The following is a 22,691-nucleotide window of genomic DNA, read 5'->3' on the forward strand; positions in this document are numbered from 1 at the left end:
TATAAACCTGATGGTGACCTTGATGAGTACAAAATTATAATATGGAGAGATAATGGACCAAAACCATTTAAGTAAAATTAAAACCAGATACTTAACCTATTTCCCAAGAATCAAGAATATTATACCTAAGAGCTGGAACTGGGTAGATTAATGAAGTGAAGGAAATGCAAGCAGTTCACAGTATTGCATCAATGCTCATTTCTTGGGCTAGATAACTCTGCTATGATTATAAAAAATACTCGCATTTGGGGAAGCAGGGAAAAGTTACACAGGTTCTTTGTAAGCTATTTTTGTAACTTTTCTAAGTATTTGAAAATAAAAGTAAGGGGGAAAAGGCAACAGATTTTTTTTCCCTCATAGTATTTAATACCTTCTTACTATATTATTGTTGTTAAGTGTCATCAAGTTGGTTCTGACTCATAGCAACTCTGTACAGCATTTCTGAAGAGCAATTGGTAGTTTGAACTACTGAGCTCACAGTTAGTAAATAGTCCAATGCTTATCCTACAGCATCAAACCAGGACTTACTTATTGTATATACTGCTTATGGTCTGTCCCTCAGTGTACTGAATCAAAGGTCAAAACTCAGATATTGCAGAGCTCTGCCACTTCAAGGATCTTGAGTAAAGTGCTGACCTGCTCCACAATGAAGGTGAAACCCTTTATTTCACAGAACTATTATAAAAATTAAATTCAACAAATATTCCTGGAGTGTTTGCCACGTTTCAGGCAGTTTTAGGTACTTGAATATCAGTGAGTAACAGCCAAACATTCTTGCCCTTATACAAATTATATTCTAGTGGAGAGGAGGGGAAGTAGCCAATAAAAAACATAATAATAATTTACATAGTATGTTCAAAAATAATCAGTAAAAAAATTATACAGTAAGGATAAGGGGAAGTGGGAATGCTAAAATGGGGTTTTAGCATTTTAACTGGAGTGGTCAGGATAGGCCTCCCTGAGAGCATATGAATGGCTTGAAAGTGGTGGGGGAATAATGAGAATTCTAAGCAGAGAGTAACAGCCACCACATAACTATTAGCATAGTGGTTATGAGTCAGGCTGCTAACCTCAAAGTCAGTAGTTTGAAACTACAAACTGCAAGAGAAAGATGAGGCTGAGGCTTTTTGCTCCCGTAAAGATTTACAGCCTCAGAAACCCTATGCAAGGTCGCTATGAGTACTGAGGAGGGATACTGGCTAGGAGACCAGTGTGGCTTAAGAAAAATGAGTAAGGACAGCAGTTGAAGGGGATGAGGTCTAAGAGGTACTAGAAACCACACTGTACAGGCCTACAGAATATTTTAAGGACCAATTATAGTAACATTAACAAAGGGCATGACACAATATGTCCTATAAAACTAAACCGAACTGCTATCGAGTCGATTATGACTGATAGTAATCTTATAAGACAGCATAGAAATGTCCCATAGGGTTTCTAAGGTTGCAATCTTTTTGGAAGCTGACTGTGAAATATTTCTTCCCCAGAGCAGCTGGTGGGTTCACATCACTGACCTTTTAATAAGTAGCCAAGCACAAAAACCACTGAGCCACAAGGGCTCTTTACTTGACCTATAAAATTCCAATGTCAAACTCACTGCCAGCGAGTCAATTCTGATTCATAACAGCCCTATATTAGATTTCAGAGACTGTAAAGCTAAGTGTCATCAAGTTAGTTCTGACTAAGAGAGACCCTGCATAGGGTTTCAAGGAGCAGCTGGCGGGAACAGACTGTTGTTGTTAAGTGCTGTCGAGTCAGTTCTGACCCACAGTCCACTGAATTTATTCACAGTGCCACACCAGGGCTCCAGGTAGGAGCAGATAGCCTCATTTTTTTCCTAAGGAGTAGTTGGTGGCTTTGAATCACCCACCTTGTGGTTAGTTTTTCATCCTAAAAGTGCCACCAGAGCTCCTTATCTGACCTATTGCTACTGTTGATAAATGTCTTTGATTCAGCTCATATTCACAGCAACCCTGTATATTTTTTAGGAGTGGCTGGTGGGTTTGAACCACCAACCTTGCAGTAAAGTGCTTTTCCTACAGTGTCATACCAGAACTATAGAAAATGTTACATAAATGGGAGTCCTGGTATGGTACTGTGGGCTAATGCGCCAGACTGCAAAGCCGTTTGAATTGCAAGGTTGGCAGTTCAAGCTCACCAGCTGCTCCTCGGAAATCCTATACAGGGTCGCTATGGGTTGGAATTGACTCAATGGCACTTAACAACAATATTATTATGGACTCCTGATGTGGTGCTGTAAGATCAGTACTGGACTGTGAACTGGCAGTTCAAACTTACCAGTTGCTCCTTCTAAATCCTATATATGGTCGCTATGAGTTAGAACCGACTCAACAACACTTAACAACAACAACCCTGATATGAGAAGCTACCTTTGTTATAATAAATTTTGTATTTTAAAAGGAAAACTTCAAATACCAAAACACCAATGGAATGAAACATTTTGGTTCACTGAATTTTAGAGTAAGTAATTAATCAGAAAAATTCTTACTTTCTTACTTATTATGTAGTACATGAAGTAAAGAATTTCATGTTACTTCTGACCTGGAAATGGGGATAATGGTACCTGAATACGGTTAGAATTAGTAATAATAGATGAACAAAGTAGGTCTTAATTAAATTCAAGTAATAAAATCTAAGGCCCTTCTATGATTTATTAAAATGATTATAAACATGTAATACTCATTTTACAGTACATGAGCATAAAAAATTATGTAGCACTTATAACCGATACTCTAGTAAATGGTTAACTATATATAGATGCTAATAGAGCTTCTCATTTACAGTGTTATTTAAAAGTCAAGTAAAGTTAAAAAGAGTAACAAAAAACTTCAAATAAGGGTTTCATTTGGTTGAAACTGGTCAAAACTTTGATACATTTCTTCCCATAGCAAGTAATGAAAAAATATTATAAATGCAATGATTTGTATAAAAATGTCTTTATCAAAATCACTTAACATAAATTTTGACTGAATATTGAACACACATACACACAAAATAAAAGTAACAGGAATTTATGGTTTTGTATAAAGATTATACAGGACAATCTTTCAGTATATAGTCATAAAAATAAAGTAAAATACATTGATAATATTTATTTTATATTCTTTAAATAACACTATATTATGTACCCTTTAAAGATAAAATTCAGTAATTATTATACATAGCAGTTTAGAAAAATCTTGGAAGCTTACCTGGGCTCCAACTAACTGGAGAAGTGCAAAATTGACAGGAAGCACATCAATGTCTGTGTTGATGGCTGTCTGGTCAAAAGGACAAGCTTTTCGGTGAAGTTTGTTCAAACAGGTCTTGCAAACAGTGTGTGAACAACCTAAACTGATGGGTTTGTGCACATTCTCATCAAATTCATTATAGCAGATTGGACAGGACAGAAATTCTGTCCATTGAGCTGCCTGCACAGGCATTGTGGAAGCTGGATGCTCCAGTTAGCAGTCTAGCAGATCATTATTTTGCTGTGTAGTGTTTTGTAAGCTAGAAATGGATAAAAGTAAGAATTAACCACCTACTCATCATTAACATTTCATTGTTAAATGTTTCAGAACCTAAAATCTGAATAACTTTATATGCTTTGCATTTTTAAATCTGTTGAATTAATTTTTTGAGAATTTGTCCAGAATCAACAGCATAACAATGTTCTAATTAAACCTGCTATTTATATTGGTTGCTCATATAACAGTTATCAAAGCTTTCACATACTTCTTTTAATGACATCAAACAAGCAGACTGACTTCTCATATTCCATTTTTAGATCCCTGGTGTGGCAACTAGAGGATAAGCAATGGACTACTAACCACAAAGCTGTCAGTTCAAATCCACCAGCCGATCCTTGGAAACCCTATACAAGGTCACTATGAGTCATAACTGACTCGACAGAACTTACCACCACCACAATCATCAGTTTTAGGAACACAAACTACTTTGTATTGCTAGGTTTTGTTTTACTTTTAAAAATATCCCCCTTGGATAACTACTATCCCAAAGACATTAAAATATAGCCTAAGCTTTCTTGAAAAGGTTGGAAATAGAAATACTGTATGACCCAGCAATCTCTCTACTTGGTATATATCCTCAAGAAATAAAGAGTCATAATACAGTTAGATATATGCACACCTATGGTCATTGCAGGAATCCTTATGTGGCGCTGTTGGATAAGCACTAGATTACTAACCATTATATTGGTGGTTCAAATCCATCAACTGCTTCTTAGAAACCTGATACAGTGTCACTATGACTAAACTGCACTTAACAATATGCTCACTGCAGCACTATTCACAATAGCAAAAAAATGGAAATAGCCTAAATGCCCAGCAACAGAATAATGTTAAACAAACCTTAACACACACTAGAATACTACAATGAATCTATGAAAACTGGAGAACACTGTTGTTGTTAAGTGCCATCGAGTCAGTTCTGACCCATAGCGACCCTGTACAGGGTTTCAAAAGAGCAGCTGGAGGACATTAGGTCAGGTGAAATTAGTCAATCACAAAAGGCTAAAGATTGTATGAGACCACTATCATAAAAAGTCAAGAAAAGATTTTTATGCTAAAAAAAAAATTCTAGGATGGTTGACAGAGGTGAGAAAAAAGGGAGAATTATACATTGGCTAGAGAGTAACTTGGGTGACAGGAAAGGAAATATACAAAAGGGAACTTGGCAGAAGATGAAGGTAGGGGAGGGAACACGGAAGAGTCCAAGAGTTAAAGGGAATAGAGGTAAATACAGTTAACTGAGGGGATTGTAATAATCAAATGAACTGAAGTGTATAATTTGTTGAATGTAAAACTGATAGGTTCTGTAAACCTTCATTCAATCCACAAAATAGAAAAATTTGTTCTCACAGTCAAAATAAATGATAGTAATAAATAAATATAGTCTAAGAGTTAGCGAACTTTGGAAACTATTAGATGTGAAGAATATCATCTGAATGACCAAGTTAGCGTCATAAAGAAAATCTCTAGGAAGAACTTAACAGGAAGCTAACTGAGGTATTAATAAATGTGTAAGATTGAAATGATAGAACAGTTTGTTTTGACATGCTAAAGTGAAAAAAAGTCAATAAAAGAATGATGCTAACCACAAGATACAGTGCCAAAGCAAACTCAAAGAAATCTACCAGATTATTAAAATTTTCAAGATATTCTTTACACCACTTCACTTCTACAAAAGACCTACATTAGTACCTTTTTCTATTAACTGAAAGAAATTCCAAGAGGATTTTCACTTTTATGGCGGAGTGGGGTGAGGTGGGGGTGAGGGTGGGGTGAACGGGGCTTGTAAAAAAAAAAAAAAAGTGTTTAGCGATTTTTTTGCAGCTCCTCATGAAAGAGGCAGTGTGCACTCTGACAAACATCAAGAGTAGGGTCACTAAGCATCTTCCCTGGGAACTACACTCAACATATCAGCATCAAGACACCACAGCTTTGAACACTATGTTAGTGTTATTTTAGATTTTATGTGTTATTTGGTATGTTATTTTTTTGGTCTAGAAACACTCAAAAAAAATTCCCATACATATTAATGGTAACTGCTTCTTAGCACTCTGATTTATGAAAGATTTCAGATGAATGCTCTACTTTCCAAAAGCTAGAGAAACCTATATATTAGTAAGAAGTATCAGATCCAATGAGGAATCTACTGGAGAATAAAATACTCATAATTCTAAGCAGATAAAAAACAAATTTTTATTTATACTATGAACATAGTTTGGGAAAATATATATACACGATTGAAAACTGGAAAAATAACATAGAAAAATGCCTGTGAGCAAATATCTTTTCTTCTTTTTGAAAAAACATTTTTTTCTAAAATGAAAGGTTTGCTATCATGGAAAGGAACTTACCTTCATGGTCCAATTTTTAGCCAAGAAGTAAATATGCATATATTATAGGGGACACCACCACTAGTAAGATATGCTCACCATCGAATAGCCAATATTCAAAATCAAAAGGGCAGCCTTTACCTAAGGAAAAAGTTGAGAAGGGATGGGAAAAGGGGCTGGAGTTGAAACAGAACTACAGGGAACAAGTGACATAACTGCTGTTACATGGAGAAGATTGCAATCACTGAGGTGAGGCAAGGTATGCAATTTGTTGTATGCAAAAAATCGATGATATTGTCTGTAAACCTTCACTCAATTCACAATAAAAAGTTTTTTTTAAAAAGTTTATTCAGTCAATCAGCAGACAGGTTTATGTTGTTGTTACATGCTATCCAGTCATTTCTGACTCACAGAAACCCTGTATGTTGTTGTTGTTATTAGGTGCCATCGTGTGGGTACTGACTCATAGCGACCCTACGCACAGAAGAATGAAACACTGCCCGAGTTTCCTAAAAGTGGCTGGTGGATTTGAACCACTGACCTTGTGGTTAGCAGTCCAGTACTTATCTTAATCAGGATTCCATATAGGCTTATAAAGGGAGGTGGGGTGGAGGGGGTGGATGAGGACATCAGTAAGATATGCTCACCATGGAATGGTCAATCATTCAAAATCAAAAGGGCAACGTTTTCCTAACGCATGGAAGAAACTTATAAAGTCCACTAAAATGCTTAGCTGTGGTTGTTTTTGTTAAGTGCTGCTGAGTAGGTTCCAACTCATAGTGACCCAGCGTAGGGTTTCCGAGGAGTAGCTAGCTGGTAGGCTTGAACCTCTGACCTTGTAGTAAGCATTCCAGTGCTTATTCTACAGCATCACACCAGGACTCCAAAAAATGCTTAGTTTGTGATGCCAAAATTGAACACTTATTTCTATAAAAAAGGCGCCTTGTAAATTTTTACTAGAAAACATTTTTAATTATCAAAAATGATTAAAAGCCAATTATTCTAATTTATTAACAAAGAGAAGCATCTAAATGAACCATGAACAGCTAAGAAGATCATTATCAAGTTGCAAACCTTTTAGATTTGTAGTAATACATTTTATAGTAAAATTTCTCTGAGTCTGGTGGTGGCTGTGTGCCGACTCACAGCTACCTTGTACAGGGTATACGAGGCTATAAATCTTTGCAGGAGCAGAACGCTTTCTCCCATGGAACAGCTGGGAGGTTTGAACTGCTGACCTTGCGGTTCGCAGTCCAATTCATAACCACTATGTTACCAGAGTCTTTGAGTCTATGGAAACCTAAATTGCTAATAAAAACCTTTATAGTTAATAATGAAGTAATCATCTTAAAAGATACTCCCAAGACAAAAAGCCCACAACTCTTGATACTTTAAAGAACTATTTAATAAAAACATTTAAACTATTAATTAGTTTCAGTTGCTAAAATTTAAGGATAGAAAATAAAAGAAACACTCAACTAGAAATAGGCCCTAACAATTTTTAACTCAAGAAAATGTTCAGGCTACAAGTTCCTTGCTATGAATACTAAATCATAAAATGGGAAGAATAAGATATATGAATGCTAAAAGAGAAAAAACAAAAGACATCTTACGATACAAATTATAAATAGCATTATTAAGAGCAAATTGTATACGCATAAGCACTTTCATTTTCTATTAGTTCACTATACTGTCAATTCAAGACTATGGCACCTGATTTTTAAATGCCAGAATAAAGTTTATGCCTTTTTCACTTTAAATAAGGAAAAAATAATTTTATAATTATGTGTGTTTATAAAAATGTGAATACTGAACTGAGCTTAGGTATATAAATGCAAACACTGTACTGAGCTTAGGGCTCAGGTATGTTAATTTAAATGATCAATTTTTATTCTAGTTCATCCATGTAAAGATTTTAAGTGACTGAAATGGACTATACAGGCAGTCCCCAGGTTATGAACATCTGACTTACGTACAACCTGTAGTTGAGCCAATCCCTGTAAAGTTTTTATTGAAAACTTAAGTTATATACAATTGTTTACAATACAAACAGGCACAACACTTTGTGACATGCATCAAAATGTTATAATTATTATCACTGTATTATTATGCTAAAGATGTTTTAGTGTATCTGGGAGTATTTCTTTATGCATAGAAAGGCAACTATGTACTATAAACTTAAGACAAAACTAGACAAACTGATGTTAGGTATGAACTGTACCTAACTTTACCAACTTACATACAAATTTGACTTTGAAGGTAGAATTCAGGGCTTCAAACTATTTCGAAGTACTGGTAGAATTTAGGATCCCCAATGATGCAGTGGTTAAGTGCTTGGCTTCTTGGTAAAACACTTGGAAGATTGGTAATGGAAACCACCAGCCACTTCATAGGAGAAAGATGTAGCAGTCTGCTCATGTGAAAATTGGTGGTGGTGGCTGTCTGTGTGCTGTGGAGTGATTTCCAACTCACAGTGCCCCTCTACAGGGTTTCTGAAGTTGTAAATCTTTATGAATAGAAAGCCTCATCTTTCGCTGTCAGAGTGGCTGGCAAATTCAAACTGCTGACCTTGCAGTTATTAGCCTAATTTGTAACCCACTAAGCTACAGGGCTCCTTCCCATAAAGATTATAGGCCCAGAAACTCTATGGGGTAGTTCTACCATGTCCTACAGGGTCACTATCAATTGAAATTGACTTGATGGCAATGGATTTTTGCTTTCAGAGGAATTTAGGTTCTAACCAAAAAAGTAAAAAGAAATTGTAAGCTCTAAAACTCAAAGGTACAAACAGCATCCAGAGAATCAGAGAAAAAAAAAAAAAAAAAGAGCTGAATCACAATTGTAAAGACTCTATTATTTGTGACTTCACTCTAGTTAGGGAAGATATATGACTCAAGTTTACATCTTAATTCCACAGCAGTGTTTAACTCAGTTTTTAAATATTTAAGTATGAGATTCAATTTTTAAAACCTTCTAATGCAGATATGACAATAATGGGATAACTTTCTATTTTAACTAATATAACCAACAAAATTTTGCTTCTTTAGTGAAAACTAAACTTGAACAGTACTTATTTTCAAGATAGTATCTGATTATTAACTCTGCCTATCAAATAATGGCCACTGGATATCTTTAGTCTTCTATTATCAAAATGTTCTTCACCTTTTGATAATTCTGATTTTTAACAGGATACTCTGTCAGGAAGTTTTTGTTTTCATGTGTCTACTTTTATTCAGGGGAGCCTGGTAGCTCTGTACAACTGGACTGCCAACCACAAGGTCGGAGGTGCAAACCAACCAGCTGCTGCATTGAAGAAAGATGAGACTTTCTACTCCTGCAAAGATGTACAGCCTCAGAAACCCTATACTGTCGCTATAAGTCGGAATCGACTAGCAGCACTTAACTACTTTTATGCAGATAATTTATTTCTGGGAAGAGTTGTGATCCTCTAGTACAGCAGTATCTAACAGAAATATACTGTGAGCCACATATATAATTTAAAATTTGCTTGTACTCACATTAAAAAACAAACAAGTGCAGTTGATTTTAAGAATATATTTTATTTAACCCCATTTATCCCAAGTATCTTTCCAACATGTAATCAGTATATAAAATTATAAATGAGATCTTTTCAACCCTTTGACACTAAGTCTTCCAAGACAGGTGTGTATTTTAGACTTACATCACACAGACTAAACATGCTTCAAGTGTTCAGTTGCCTCATGTGGCTAGTGGCTAGTATTGGATAGTGCAGCTCTAGAGCACTTAAGATTACTGACAACTCAAAATCACTTTTATTAAGAATTTTAAGTGAAAGTCAAATTTAAAAAGTCTTTCACAGAACTAGAAAACCCTTGCCTATAAAGATGCAACATATAACACTCATGAAACTGGATGCAAAACATCAACATTTAAAAAAATTTCAGCTAACCTTATTTTATCACATGCTTCCTTTTTCCATTTCCAGAAAGTGAAACATATAAAGCAGACTTATTATATGACCTTGTTAGTCATTATGAGTTGGAATGACTTGATGACAATGGTTTTGGTTTTGGCTATTTAGCATTCTTAGGTATTGCATACAATGTATAAGTTCTGGTTATGAATGCAAAAACCTGAATTAAGAAAAAAATTGCTTTTGCCAGAAAGGAAACTTTCGTTGACTTTTTTCAAACTGAAAGACACAGCAAATTACAAAAGCAGAAAGTGGATTAATGAAAACATATGAACAAATGACACATAAGTCTTCTTACATGTCAGCTTAATACAATTGTAATAACAGATCAAGAGTAGCTAAAAGGTGTCATTCATGAACACGACTACAATTAAATTCTCAAAGTATAAATGACTTTGAATTGCAGCATCTACTTTTTTTCCAAACATGACTGGAACATAGGCCAAACATTTTGTTCCAGCAATCTTCCAAACTTTAAAATTTAGACAACATGAATCCCTCAAATCAACAAAGATGGCAATACTGAAAAATGGTCCTTAACAAGTATCACTCTCTTCAAGTATTGAACGTGGAAATAAACGAAATAAGGAAAGGATGTGAATTGAGAACAGTGGTGTAGTTTTAAAGACAAAAGATTAAAAAAAAAAAAAAAAAGTTGTTCTCAATGGTTCAAAAAGTCTTAACTAAATTTGTACTCTATATTTAATCATAATGAGGCTACACAGGCTAACAAAAAGCATGTTTCTTTGCTTTTGTGTGAAATTATAGCAATTTGGCGCAATAACATTAGCCCTCTCAAGTTAAAAGTTCCTATTGGAATTTACAAGTTTGACTAAGGCACAAACGGGGGTGATGGGGGGGGGTAGGTAATATTTAAAATACACATTTTATTTGGGATACAAAGTCGTTGCAATCACAGGGGGGTCAGGGGGAACGTAGGAATTAAAAGAAGGAACCCTAGGTAGTGAAAAACAAAAACCAGGTTGGAAATCACTGGATTAGACCTACCTATGTCAGTGATTACTTGAGATTATTTATGTGTCAAGGCTCGATCTGCGGGTATCATAAGCTCATCTTCTGTGAACTGAAAGATGAAAATATAAGCTACCCTCATCATTTCCCTTCCTGAAAGCTAAGGCCGGAGAAAAGTGGAGCTGCTTCTCTAAGAAACAAAGATGCTTTCTACCATTCTTCTAAGATGGTGGAAGAATCCTCCTCAAGAGGGTTCCCCAAGAAGGAAAAATGAAAGAGGCAAAGAAAGCCACAGCAGAATGCCCTGCCTCGGGTCCATACCGTTGCTTCTAGTTACATCTTCAGTGCAAGCACTCCGGTCCGGTGATCTCCCTTCTCCGAGGTTAAGCCCTCCCCGGGCATTGTTTGCCCCGGGTCCCTATTTATACTTAGATCACCTCCACCATCCCAGCGGTGGGGTCTCCGGAAGCCCCAGGGCAGAAAACCGAAAGAGGAGAGCATTAGGTTTTGAAGACCTTCTCCAAACGCCCCTCTTATTAACTGGTGTAGGAATGGAAAAGGGGAACCTGGCCTTTGCCTGGGTGGGGTCCTTAGGGGTCAGAAGCGTCCCTCTCGGTCAGTGTCGAAGGGAGGTGGCCATTTGCGCTGCCAGCTCCGCCATCGAAATTGCCCTGCCAGGGCGAGGGGCCTCCTCAAGCTCCGGGCTTTCGGAGCGTCGGGTGTCAGGTGCGGCCCTCAGTGCCCGACCATGAGGGGCGCCAGGAGAACACAGGGCGCCGAACGGAGGCCACTCTCCCTCCCGACCGCCAGGGGCTGGGGACCGGAGACCCGGGCTAGGGCCCGAGCCGCACCGTGCCCGCCCCCGCCCTACCTGAGGGGGCCCGGGTGGAGTCGCTAAGGGCCGCTCCAGGGAGCCCCGCGACGGCGCGGCTCGGCGACGGAGGCGCCTCGTCTCGCCGGGGCAGAGCTCGGCGGCGGTTCCACGACCTCAAACTCCATCGGGAGCTACAGGGACAGCCCCGTTGGCGGCGGCTAAGGCCGCGACGGGGCCTCCTCCTCCTCCCTCCACCTCCGCCTCTTTCTCACCACGGAGGCGGACCTGGAGGGATCCCGACTTAGTTCTCGCGAGAAGATACTCCCTACCTCACGCGAGATCACAGTAGGCCCGGAGTTGGGACGGTGGAAGAACCCCTGTTCGTCACCTAAATTACGCTTTAGCTTTCCTCTAGAGGAGCCTATCCACCCTCATCACGTGTCGAGGGAGACCTAGAGCACTGTGGGAAGTGCTGTTAGAAGGCTTCGGTAAGCCGAAAGGGCTATTGGGAAACTCCCTGCACATTCATAAGTCCCTTTAGTCAACCTGATTGGCACTAGAAGCAAATGTCTTGACTTCTCGCATGAGAAATGCAGCATCCACTGATTAGATTCTGGTACACCTGTGTTGTTAAGCGCCCTTGAGTCTACCCTCCTCCAATTATATGTGTTTACCCGTTCCCTCCATCCCTCTACATCCCAACCCCATTGCCACCAAGTCAATTTCGACTCATGAGAGATGCTGTAAAACAGAACTGCTTAAGATTTCCAAGACTAAATTTTCATGGACTTTCTCCCCTCCCACTGAGCGGCTAGTGGGATTAAGTCGACCTTGTGATTAGCAGTCCATTGCTTAGCCCATTATTCCACCAGGGCACCTTTCCCTCAACAAAGATACTTGAAAAATCTCCCAATGAAAATAATTATTTAAAAAGAACTTCCATCTACCTTGTCTTATTAAAGAGAAAACTCTGAACTCCTCTCCAAAAGCTAGCAGGGATCAATATTCAAGCACAAATTCTGGCATACATTATCTCAATATTTGTTGGAGAAATTTTCAAAACAATCTGTAAGGTAGGGATTATTTTCTTTTGAAAATATAGATTTAAAAACTGGGACTAGAGATAAGGAAATTAACATGAGAATCACAGTGTGCCAGGTCGTGTATATTTCATTTTTATGATCTTAATTTTATTTATCATTTATCTCACAAAATAACCCTAAAGGGCAGGTACTATGTACTCTTTGTTACTAAGAAACTGAAGAACACAAGTTAAGAAAATGGCTGTGAATTGTAATAAAACTTAAGGCACTACCCAATGTGAAACTAGACATCCAAAAGTATCAGTGAAAGTAAACCTATCAGAAATTAGAAGACAAATGAAAAAGTTAACTACTATAAACTATTAACTTTTAAAAGAAAAAAGAAAGTATGATTATTACTGCTTGTGTGAGAGGGAAAAATCAATGTACTTTTCTTAACAGATTCATTAGTCCCGTCAGGCACTTTTCTTTCCATGCATTATTGTCCTTTTTCTTTTTTTCTCTTTATGAAATTTATCATGCCAGAAAACTTCCCAACAGTGGTACGAAACAAAAATTTCCCATCCTACTGTATAGTGTAGTGGTTACGAATCGGGCTGCTAACCTCAAGGTCAGCAGTTCGAAACTACCAGCAGTTCCACAAGAGAAAGATGAGGCGTTCTGCTCCCGTAAAGATTTACAGCCTCGGAAACCCTGTGCAGGGTCACTATGAGTCGAACCGACTCCACGGTACTTAATAACAACAACAACAACTGTAAAGTGTTGGTTACTGTATCTATACATTTGACAGTGGGACTTTTCAAAGGTGGCTTGACCACCATATTAAATATTACATCTCATCCCCTCTTCCTGGCATTCTATACCCACTTTGTTTCTCCAGACTCATTTACAAAATGTGACATACATTGATTTAACTTCTTTACAGTTTGTCTCGTGCCACTAGAATGTTTCATGAAAGCAGGTATTTTTGTCTGAATACCTAATTTCTAGTACAGGTACATATTGTATGGGACTCAGTAAATAGGTAATTGTTGAGAAATAATTAAATGAATAGCCAGGAGAATTTCTTTCATCCTTTAAAATTCACAGCTGTAGACAAAACACAAAGCTCTCTATTCCCACTTCCAGTTTATTATTTATGTAAAGACATGATAATTAAATCCAAAAAGACAGCAAGGATTTTTTTCTTACAAAAATGTAACAACTACATTTTCATGATCTTAATGATCTTATACATAAATGAAGAAAAGAAAGAGCTTGAATGCAAACATGTCTTGCAGGTTTTTTGTTTTTTTTTTAATACCAGAAAGAGACAACAAAAAGAATATTTTAAATGAATAAATTTTCTACTTTACTTTGCCATACCTTCATTAAAATAAAAAAAGATTCCATTGTCCTGAAATTGTTTAGACCCGTCATGCAAACAGACACTCTTCTAGGAATGTTTGAGATCACTCTGTGGTAATGAACAGAAATAAATAATAATAAATAACATCAATGACTTTCACAAAACAACATCCCACCCCTCCATGCAAAAGTCTCAAAGTGCATTACAAAAAATCACAACAATCTTACAAGGCACACATAAAATTTAAGCTTAGTTTTAATGGTAATTTTTTTTTAAACATCCAAGATAGTAGATACAAGTTTCTAAAGAAAACCATTTTTTAATTGTTCTTTAGCCCTTTCCCTCCCATCTATATCACTATCTCTAAAAAGGTCATCCTAAAAAACAAAATGAAAAATACTTCAATCACAAGCAAATTACTTCTGAAAGGGATATGGTTTCCATGCCTAGAAATAGCCAATCATAGGTCAGTTGAGAAAGAAAATCTTAGGCCAAGCTATGTTTTGAAGTGGAAGAAAAACACCATTTACTTGAGAATAATTCTGTCTCCAACAGAGTACTCAAATATAAACTTTGATAAAGACACAAAATCTTTTCTTTTGCTTTTCTTCTTTTTCTGTTCTCAGGAGCTTGAAAAAAATTAAATAATACAAAACCATAAACTTTTAGTCCTGGAGACATTCATACAAATTATCAAGACCAGTGGTTATAAATCGGGATACTAATCCCAAGGTCAGCAGTTCAAAAATACCAGTTGTTCCGTGGGAGAAAGATGAGGCTTTGTGCTCCTATAAAGATTTACAGCCTCGGAAACCCTATGCAGGGTCGCTATGAGTTGGAACCGACTCCACGGCACACTACAACTGTACAATTGAATTTAAGAGAAGCTCAAAGAGAGTGACTTGTCCAGTGTGGCTAACTAGTGACCTGTGTCAAAATCAGTTTCTTCATTTGTATAATAGGAAAGCTAGATCCTCTAAAGTCTCCTCTATAACTAAAATTCTGTGCAGGGGATTTTTTTTTACAAAAGTATCACAAAAAAGATATTTAACATTCATAACAATCAACATGAATCTTTACCAATAAAATTCTTTTAAATGGTACAAAAGTGTATCACATTTAAATATGAAAGGCCTTCAATAGAAATTAAATATAGCAAAAAATTCTACATTTAACTGAGGTAAGTAGAGAAGGAACAGAACATCTTCCAAATAAGATATATCCATGTCAGGGTTTGTTACTGATAGTAGTTCCTCTGTTTAGAGAATATGATTTTCCCTGCAATATATTTTAATCTTTGTTCTAACAATACCAACAAAGTTATTTTATATTGTATGTAGCTAGGGATATGAGGGAGCCCTGGTGGGACGCTGTGGGTTAATGCGTCATACTGCAAAGCCATTTGAACTGCAAGGTTGGTGTTTAAGCTCACCACCCACTCCTCGGAAACCTTATCCAGGATCGCTATGGGTCAGAACCAACTCGATGGCACTTAACAACAACAGGGATATACGAAAGCAATTGCTCTTAACACAATCTGAAATATTACTCTCACTAAGCGTAGTGGTTACGAATCGGGCTGCGAACCGCAAGGTCAGCAGTTCAAAACTACCAGCTGCTCCACGGGAGAATGAGGCTTTCTGCTCCCGTAAAGATTTACAGCCTCAGAAACCCTGCTCAGGGTCGCTATGGATCGGAACCGACTCGATGGCACTTAACAAGAACAAAAGGTAAGTTTGAACTGCAAGGTCGGCAATTCAAGCTCACCAGCTATTCCTTGGAAACCCTTATACAGGGTCACTATGAATCAGAATCTACTTGACAACACTTAACAACAACAAGAAGGTAAATTTACAGCCTCAGAAACCCTATTCAGGGTTGCTGTTAGTCAAAACCAACTCAATGGCAATTAACAACAGAAGTAACCATACAATTATAGTTTCACTTTTAAAACAATTCTGGAAATAGAGAATAAAATTCTAGGTATGGTTGAGACTTTTGTCAACATTTGACAGATGACAATCACATTATTGTAAATGAAAAAAAAAAAAAAAAAACCACTAAAATTTAGGGGGCCACTAACAGCAACTCATGTTTACACTGTTCATCCAATGACAGCTAAATAATATATAACAGTGATTTAAAAGTAGCAAAAAAATAAGGAACAAACCATTTTTAGTACAACAGTATGAATGAATGACTCTCAAAGACATTATGTTGTGCAAAGAGGGAGGCTCAAAAGTTTAACAAACCAAAAAACCAAAACAAAACCAAGCCCATGTCATTGAGTTAGTTCTAACTCATAGCAACCCTATAGTTAAAGTAGAACTGCTCCAGAGGGTTTCAAAGACTGTCAATCTTTACAGAAGCAGACTGCCTCATTTTTCTCCCTTGAAGCAGCTGGTAGCTTCTACCATAGACACTTTATAGTTATAATTCCATTGATAAAATATTCTGGAAAAGTTAACAATTATAATGATGGAGAATTTATTAGGAGTTGCTAGGGATTAGGATTATGAGGAGTCAGAGAACTGTTCTAACACATCACTGTGGTGACAAATGCACAAATGTGTAAAAATTCACAGACCTGTACACCAAAAAGAGGTAAATTTTACCATGTTGATTAAAATAAAAAGGAAACAATAAAGCACATGTCATTCATAAATTTAGAATTTCTAGAAGCAATTTTTTAGATATTTAGCTTCATGTCAATGGTATAATTTTACTAGTCACAAAAATTATCCAATGCAACTGTCTTAAATAAAATAAAGAAACTTGGGACATAATTTATCACTTCTAAAATATGTATGATAGTAACTCAATAAAATAAAATTAAGGAATATGTATAAGGCAATTCTGCTACTCCCAGGTGAATTTGAATTGTGTTCTTTATAGTTTAAAACAACAGGGTCCTTTCTATTTATTTTAGAATCCAAGAGCAATTCGTTAAAATTTAAAAAATTAGAAATTCATTACTTTTATCAGCTTTTAAAAGTGACTTATAGCCAGTCATAATGATTTCAGATTTAATCTCTTACTGTTAACCTAATTCCTTAAAGAGTTTGTATTTTTCATTGAAATGAGATCATCTAAGATTCCAAATCAGAATCTAGAATTACTGTTGAACCCCTTTTATCACTAAAATCAAGAAAATTTAATAAGAGAGGAACACTTTTTCTCTAGACATGCCACTGGGACTTATAACATATGAGGTAAAAGAGAATCCCATCAGAGTTTTGATGCCTTCTACAACTTTACAACTGTTAGTAGAAGCTTAGATAGAGTAACACGTATAGGCAGACAAAAATAAAACCAAAAGACAAGGGGGAAATGCAGTATTACAAATGATGCATTTGTATAAAAAGTCTTGGTTAAAAGAACAATGTAAGGCTTACATAGCAGGTGTATGATTCTAATTATAGTAGATTTTGCCTTTTGAGGTCAGGCCTTGGTAATTTTTCACCACTGCTTCTACCATGGACAGAGGTTAAGTGCTTTTTGAGGGCCGACTTGTGCTTGAAATCCATGTCACAACAGTGGCATTTGTATGGACGATCCCCACTGTGTATGTTCAAGTGGTCCTGAAGGGTACTTTTGGCAGTAAATGTTTTCAAGCATACACTACACTGAAAGGGCCGTATGCCCATATGTCCTCGAATGTGCCGGTTGAGATTTTTCTTCTGTGTAAATGTTTTCCCGCACTGTAAGCACAAGAAAAGTTTATGCATCTTAAGGTGGCGTAGATAGTTTTCAACATGAAGAAAGCCTCGAGGGCACCTGGGGCACTGGTGCCTCAGTGAATAACTCTCTTCCAGATTCTGAATTTCATTCACTGTACCATGACTTCCTTCAGTATTGTCACAAAATATGTCCTGGGCTTGATTCCCAGGAATTTCTGTCACTCTGTTCTCAACTGTAGAATTGATCAGTGAATGTTGTGTTTCAGAGAAATACATGTTTGCTTTTGAAGAAGTACAAGGCTGTGAAAACTGCTCATTTTCTACACCAGCTGTACCGATAGATTCCACACGAAGAATACAAATTTCATTGTCTTTAATACCTATATCTACTGTAGACAGCTCTGGTGACTTAATTTCTTTTCTCTCTGATGTCAAGCTCTCTACTGCAGACTGTAAAGCATTGCTTTCCTCTTTAACATGGAAATCCATGCTTACAGGACTATCTTCTGAAATTTCAATGATCTCACAGTCTTTATCTGAATTTTCTTCTTCATTTTTAACATCTAGCTCAGAGGACTCACACAGGTCAGTATGCTGGTTGTTGTTTTTCATAGAAAGATCAATTTCTAAATACTTTGACAATGCTTCTGTGCATTTTTCTACAATGTGAACCATCTGAAGGTAACTAGCAGCAGTCAAATATTTCAAAAGTTCTTTCCTTTTCACTTCAAGTGCTCCAGTATAACAAGACAGCAATAATTTCCTGCCAACTTCTGCACTCTGCAAGATGGTGATTCTGACATGTTTTGATTGGGTGAGTAAAAACTGATCTCTCATGAAAGTGGAGCAAGCAGCCAAAATAACCTTGTGCCCCTGGAACTCAGTATCATTAATATAAATTGATACATCACAAAACAAATTCTGCTGTCTCAAAAGATTCATTTTCTGCAAAACCACATCTCCTTGCTGTTCAAACTGGAAGTGTAGAACATCAGACTCAGCAGCCATGGTCACGATCTAAGCAAAATAAAACACATGCAGTGATGTAAAGTTGAGGAATGCTTTCCTCTGCTGTGACAGCAAAACAAACCATTAACAACAAACAAAATTTAAATCTGGATGTTAAGGAGTGAGCCCCTGTGCCACTGTCTTAAAACTTAGAAAATTATAATGCATTTCTCTGATCTCACAGTGTATTTTTCATACATTTTCTATAGCATTTATCACATTGAATTATAATGCAATGAATCTCACATAGAAAGTCAACAGTTTCTATTGTTCATGTACTTTGCTAAAATTTATGTTTTCTTAATTTTAAGTATTCAGTAACAAGCAGTGACCACCACAAATAAATTTAACATAGTATCCCAAATCAAACACCTTAATGTAATTTTCAAAATTCCTACTCCCCACCACTACTGGTTCAAGCTCATCAGCTGCTCCTTGGAAACCCTATACAGGGTTGCAATGGGTCAGAACCGACTCGATGGCACTTAACAACAACCACTAATGCAGTTCCTCATTCTTTTCACTCAATACATTGTTATGTCTTCCATTAGGTCTCCTTGACACCACATTCCAAACTATCCCCTTGTCACTAGAATTCACTTAACATTTTTTCTTAAATTTTGCTCTTCTGCTTTAATTACTCCATGGCTGTCCTCTATCTCCAGGTCAGATTAACCTACCTCTTTAGCACAGTATACACGATTCTCCACCATCTGGCTCTAACCTATCTTTATAACCCACTTCTCTATTTCATATTCGAATATACTATTCGAAGTTGCTTCAATAGTATATCATTGCCCAGACAGAAAAAGCCTGAATACATCTTTGTACAAATGATTGACTGGCGCCTCGGATTCCTTTTTCCAGTTAGTGACGGACTTTTTAAGACCCAAGTCAAATACTACTTCTATGATTATTCCGTATTCCTCGGAGTTTATTGGTCCCAGAGCAACCTGTAATGATGCCTGATTGATTTATCCTTCTACATCCAGGACAGGGGCTGGTACCTAACAGCAGGGGTTCAGGACAATCTCCTGAACTGAAACCTGATGCCAAGGTGGCTTCAAAGATGACTCCAGCTCCTCACACAGGTTTCCTTGAAACAAGCCTGCCAAGGCCCTAACGACCAGGTGGGCAAAGCAACAGATTAGCTACCCAGGAACCGCGCCGTGCTGCCCTCCTCCTTTTCGTCTTGCTCAGGCCTTCGTACCTGCCCGAAGCTCTGCGAACTTACTCACAGACTCAGCGAACTAGTTCAGGGTTCCGCGGTAGCGGCGGCACTAACCGGAAGTTGGGTTGGAAGAAAACACATCCGGTATCAACCTGCTTAATTCTTCACGAGGGCAGCCTGGACGCCCCGGAAGGACATCTTTAGATGGTCTCCACTCTCCCCACCCCCTTCCTTTTAATGACAGAAAGATACACAAATTCTAGTGAGCCCTGTCTTTCCTGTCTCAGTTACTTCACGCAAGCCATTATCCTTTGTGAGTTCTTCCAGACGCCCTAGTTGGAAATGAGGCTACAGCGAATCACGTCCAAGTGCTCTGAGCCAGGCCACGTAGGGGCCCCTCACAAATTTATAACAACTTAAAGGGCGGCTGCGGACCACGATAGGGCTACTTATTTGGCCTCACCTTCTGTCATTGCTCCATTCTGAACGTTCAGACCTGTTGTTTCCCCTGACATAATGTCTTCCCATTTATACGTCAAAAAAACTTATCATCCCTGAAGTCTTCCTGAACTGCCCCTAGATTAGTTGGCCCCTATTTGGACGCACATAATCCCATTGCTTGTCTTCATTACTGCATTTATCAAACCTATATTTAAATTGTTTTGTCTCATCTAGTTGGATGTATTTGTACTGGTGTGGTGCTGTAGGATCAGCACTGAACTGCGAACCAAAAGGTCAGCAGCTCAATTCCACCAGCTGCTCTTTCGAAATCTCCTATAGTGCCGCTAGCGGTCAAACCAACTGGATCCCGCACTTAAAAACAGTTGGAGGTATTTAGGTAGGGTAGTGGTTAGAATCAGGCTAATCTCACGGTTAGCAGTTCGAAACTACCAGCTGTTCTAAGGAAGAAAGATGAGGCTTTCTGCTCTCGTAAAGATTTACAGCCTCGGAAACCCTGTAGACGGTCGCTATGAGTGGGAGCTCACTCCACGGCATATAACTTTGTTATAGGAGTCCTGGTGTAGCGCTGTAGGATAAGCACTGTACTGGTCTGCAGTTCAAATTCACCAGTCGGTCCTTGGAAACCCTATGAGTTGGTTGTTACAAGGCGTGGTGGCTCGAGAGATTAAGCACTGGACTGTCCACCAGTTACTGCACGGGAGAAAGATGAGACTTTCTCTTCCCACAGCCTCGGAAACCCTATACACGGTGAGTCAGAACTGCCTGGATGACACTTAACTTTGTTGGTATCTGTGCTCAAGTTAGCCCCTGACTGGTGGTGACACCTTGCATGAATGTTGCAGTTCTGTGCCAGTTTCACAATTGGTTATGGTGTTTTTATTGGCTGATTTTTGGAAATAGACCTTTCCTCCCACTTCTGCTTAGTCTAGAAACTGCTGAAACCTGTTCAGCAAGATAGCAACATACAAGCCTCCACAGAAAGAGAAGGATGACTGACTACACATGAGGTACACTGGCCAGGAATCTTACTTAGGTCTCCATGATAAGTGAGAATTCTACCACTGAATCACCATTGCCCCAGAGCATTTAGTAGACACTGAAATATTTGCCCAACGAAGGGATATACGAACCAGTTCTTAAAAGCAGTTGCTCTGCTCTGTTAATCAAAACTCTCTCAAGGAAGTAACTGATTCTAGTAACAATCATTTCTGGTTAAATCATATTTTCTTCTGAAGGCAATCTCAGCAGGTTTCCTCAATACATGCTTTCAAGAACAGGCATGAAGTGGGAAATAGTGACTCACATTCAAACAATAGAAAAAGCAAGCAGAACACAAGAGGAGAAAGTGAGAAAACAAACCACAGACATCAGAGCTTTAATTATCACACTTTTATTACGGAAACTTCCCCATAATAAGTGAAGAGGTAGTTCATAGTATGTCTAACATACAACAGATTTAGAGCAGCTATTCATGAGCTGAAATAAGATGTTCTGGGTTGGTTATTTAGGACAATATTTTAGAAGCAGTGACACTATTCACCCCCATTTATTGATTTTTAAAATAAATCAACAAAATGAATTAAAACCACATCTGTTTTACCTCAGAGTCATTTCAGTTTGGAGTTGGTCTTACGAATTAAATAATAAATAAATAATTGTGACACAGTAATTAAAAACAAACAAACAAACTGTGATAGAGTCCTCACCCCTTTTTAGTTATCTTGGGGGATTCATAAAATATAGATGCTAATAACTAAAGTTTTAAAAATTCTCCTCTTAAAAAATCCCCCTCCTGTATTATTCACAAATGAACTTCCCTATGAAACATATTAGTTGTCAGTAACTTGACCATTTTGCAGTATAATTTAAAAAACATATATAAACAAATATTAGGTCTCACAGAAACACAGAATACCTCTCCAGTCAAGAAATGGAGGAAACTGTAAATCCTCTGTCATTTATATTTGAAAAAAATTTAAGAAAGTTTTAATGAGACAGTTATCAAGATGCTGATTTTAAGTGATCAAAAGAAAACAGGGCAGTTTTATTAGTATAAAATCAAACTGAGACATTGTGTCACTAAGACACATGAGACAAGAAACTCTGTAAGGACAGAGACTGTATTAATCTTACCTTCATACCCCCAATGTCTAGTATAGTGCCTGGCAATAGTAGGTGCCTAATAAGTATTTCTTGAATGACTGAATTAACCCAGAAACATTTTCCAGCCAAAGAGACCAATCTTCTTTGAATCCATACTTGCAAGTCTTTAAACAAGTTAAACCAACAACAACAAAAAAGAAACAGTAAGAACAAATCAGACATATATGTGAGCAAAAGAAGCACTGTGATTTGAAATTCCTCTGTGATGAAATGAT

The 22,691-nt window shown here is 37.5% G+C and overlaps 2 protein-coding genes across 2 annotated transcripts in view; both read right to left on the reverse strand.

Annotated features, from left to right (window-relative positions):
* The window catches only part of RC3H2 (ring finger and CCCH-type domains 2), a 63,448-nt gene extending 51,616 nt beyond the window's left edge, over window positions 1-11,832 (reverse strand). The window contains exons 1-2 of the mRNA XM_006834737.1: window positions 11,659-11,832; window positions 3,213-3,510 (exon numbers count right to left, since the gene is read on the reverse strand). Coding sequence (XP_006834800.1) covers window positions 3,213-3,443 — 231 coding nt within the window. The 5' untranslated portion in view covers window positions 3,444-3,510; window positions 11,659-11,832. The remainder of the gene's footprint in view (window positions 1-3,212; window positions 3,511-11,658) is intronic.
* Window positions 11,833-17,060: 5,228 nt separating this feature from the next.
* On the reverse strand, window positions 17,061-18,683 carry ZBTB6 (zinc finger and BTB domain containing 6). Its single transcript, XM_006834738.1, has one exon. The coding sequence runs from the start codon at window positions 18,678-18,680 to the stop codon at window positions 17,409-17,411; it is 1,272 nt and encodes a 423-aa protein (XP_006834801.1). The 5' UTR covers window positions 18,681-18,683; the 3' UTR covers window positions 17,061-17,408.
* Between the last annotated feature and the right edge of the window lie 4,008 nt (window positions 18,684-22,691).

This window comes from Chrysochloris asiatica, unplaced genomic scaffold, assembly GCF_000296735.1.
Source record: "Chrysochloris asiatica unplaced genomic scaffold, ChrAsi1.0 scaffold00014, whole genome shotgun sequence".
NCBI lineage: Eukaryota > Metazoa > Chordata > Mammalia > Afrosoricida > Chrysochloridae > Chrysochloris > Chrysochloris asiatica.

Coding starts and splice junctions, on each gene's coding strand:
- ZBTB6 (XM_006834738.1), bottom strand. CDS start 18,680: ATGGCTGCTGAGTCTGATGTTCTACACTTCCAGTTTGAACAGCAAGGA.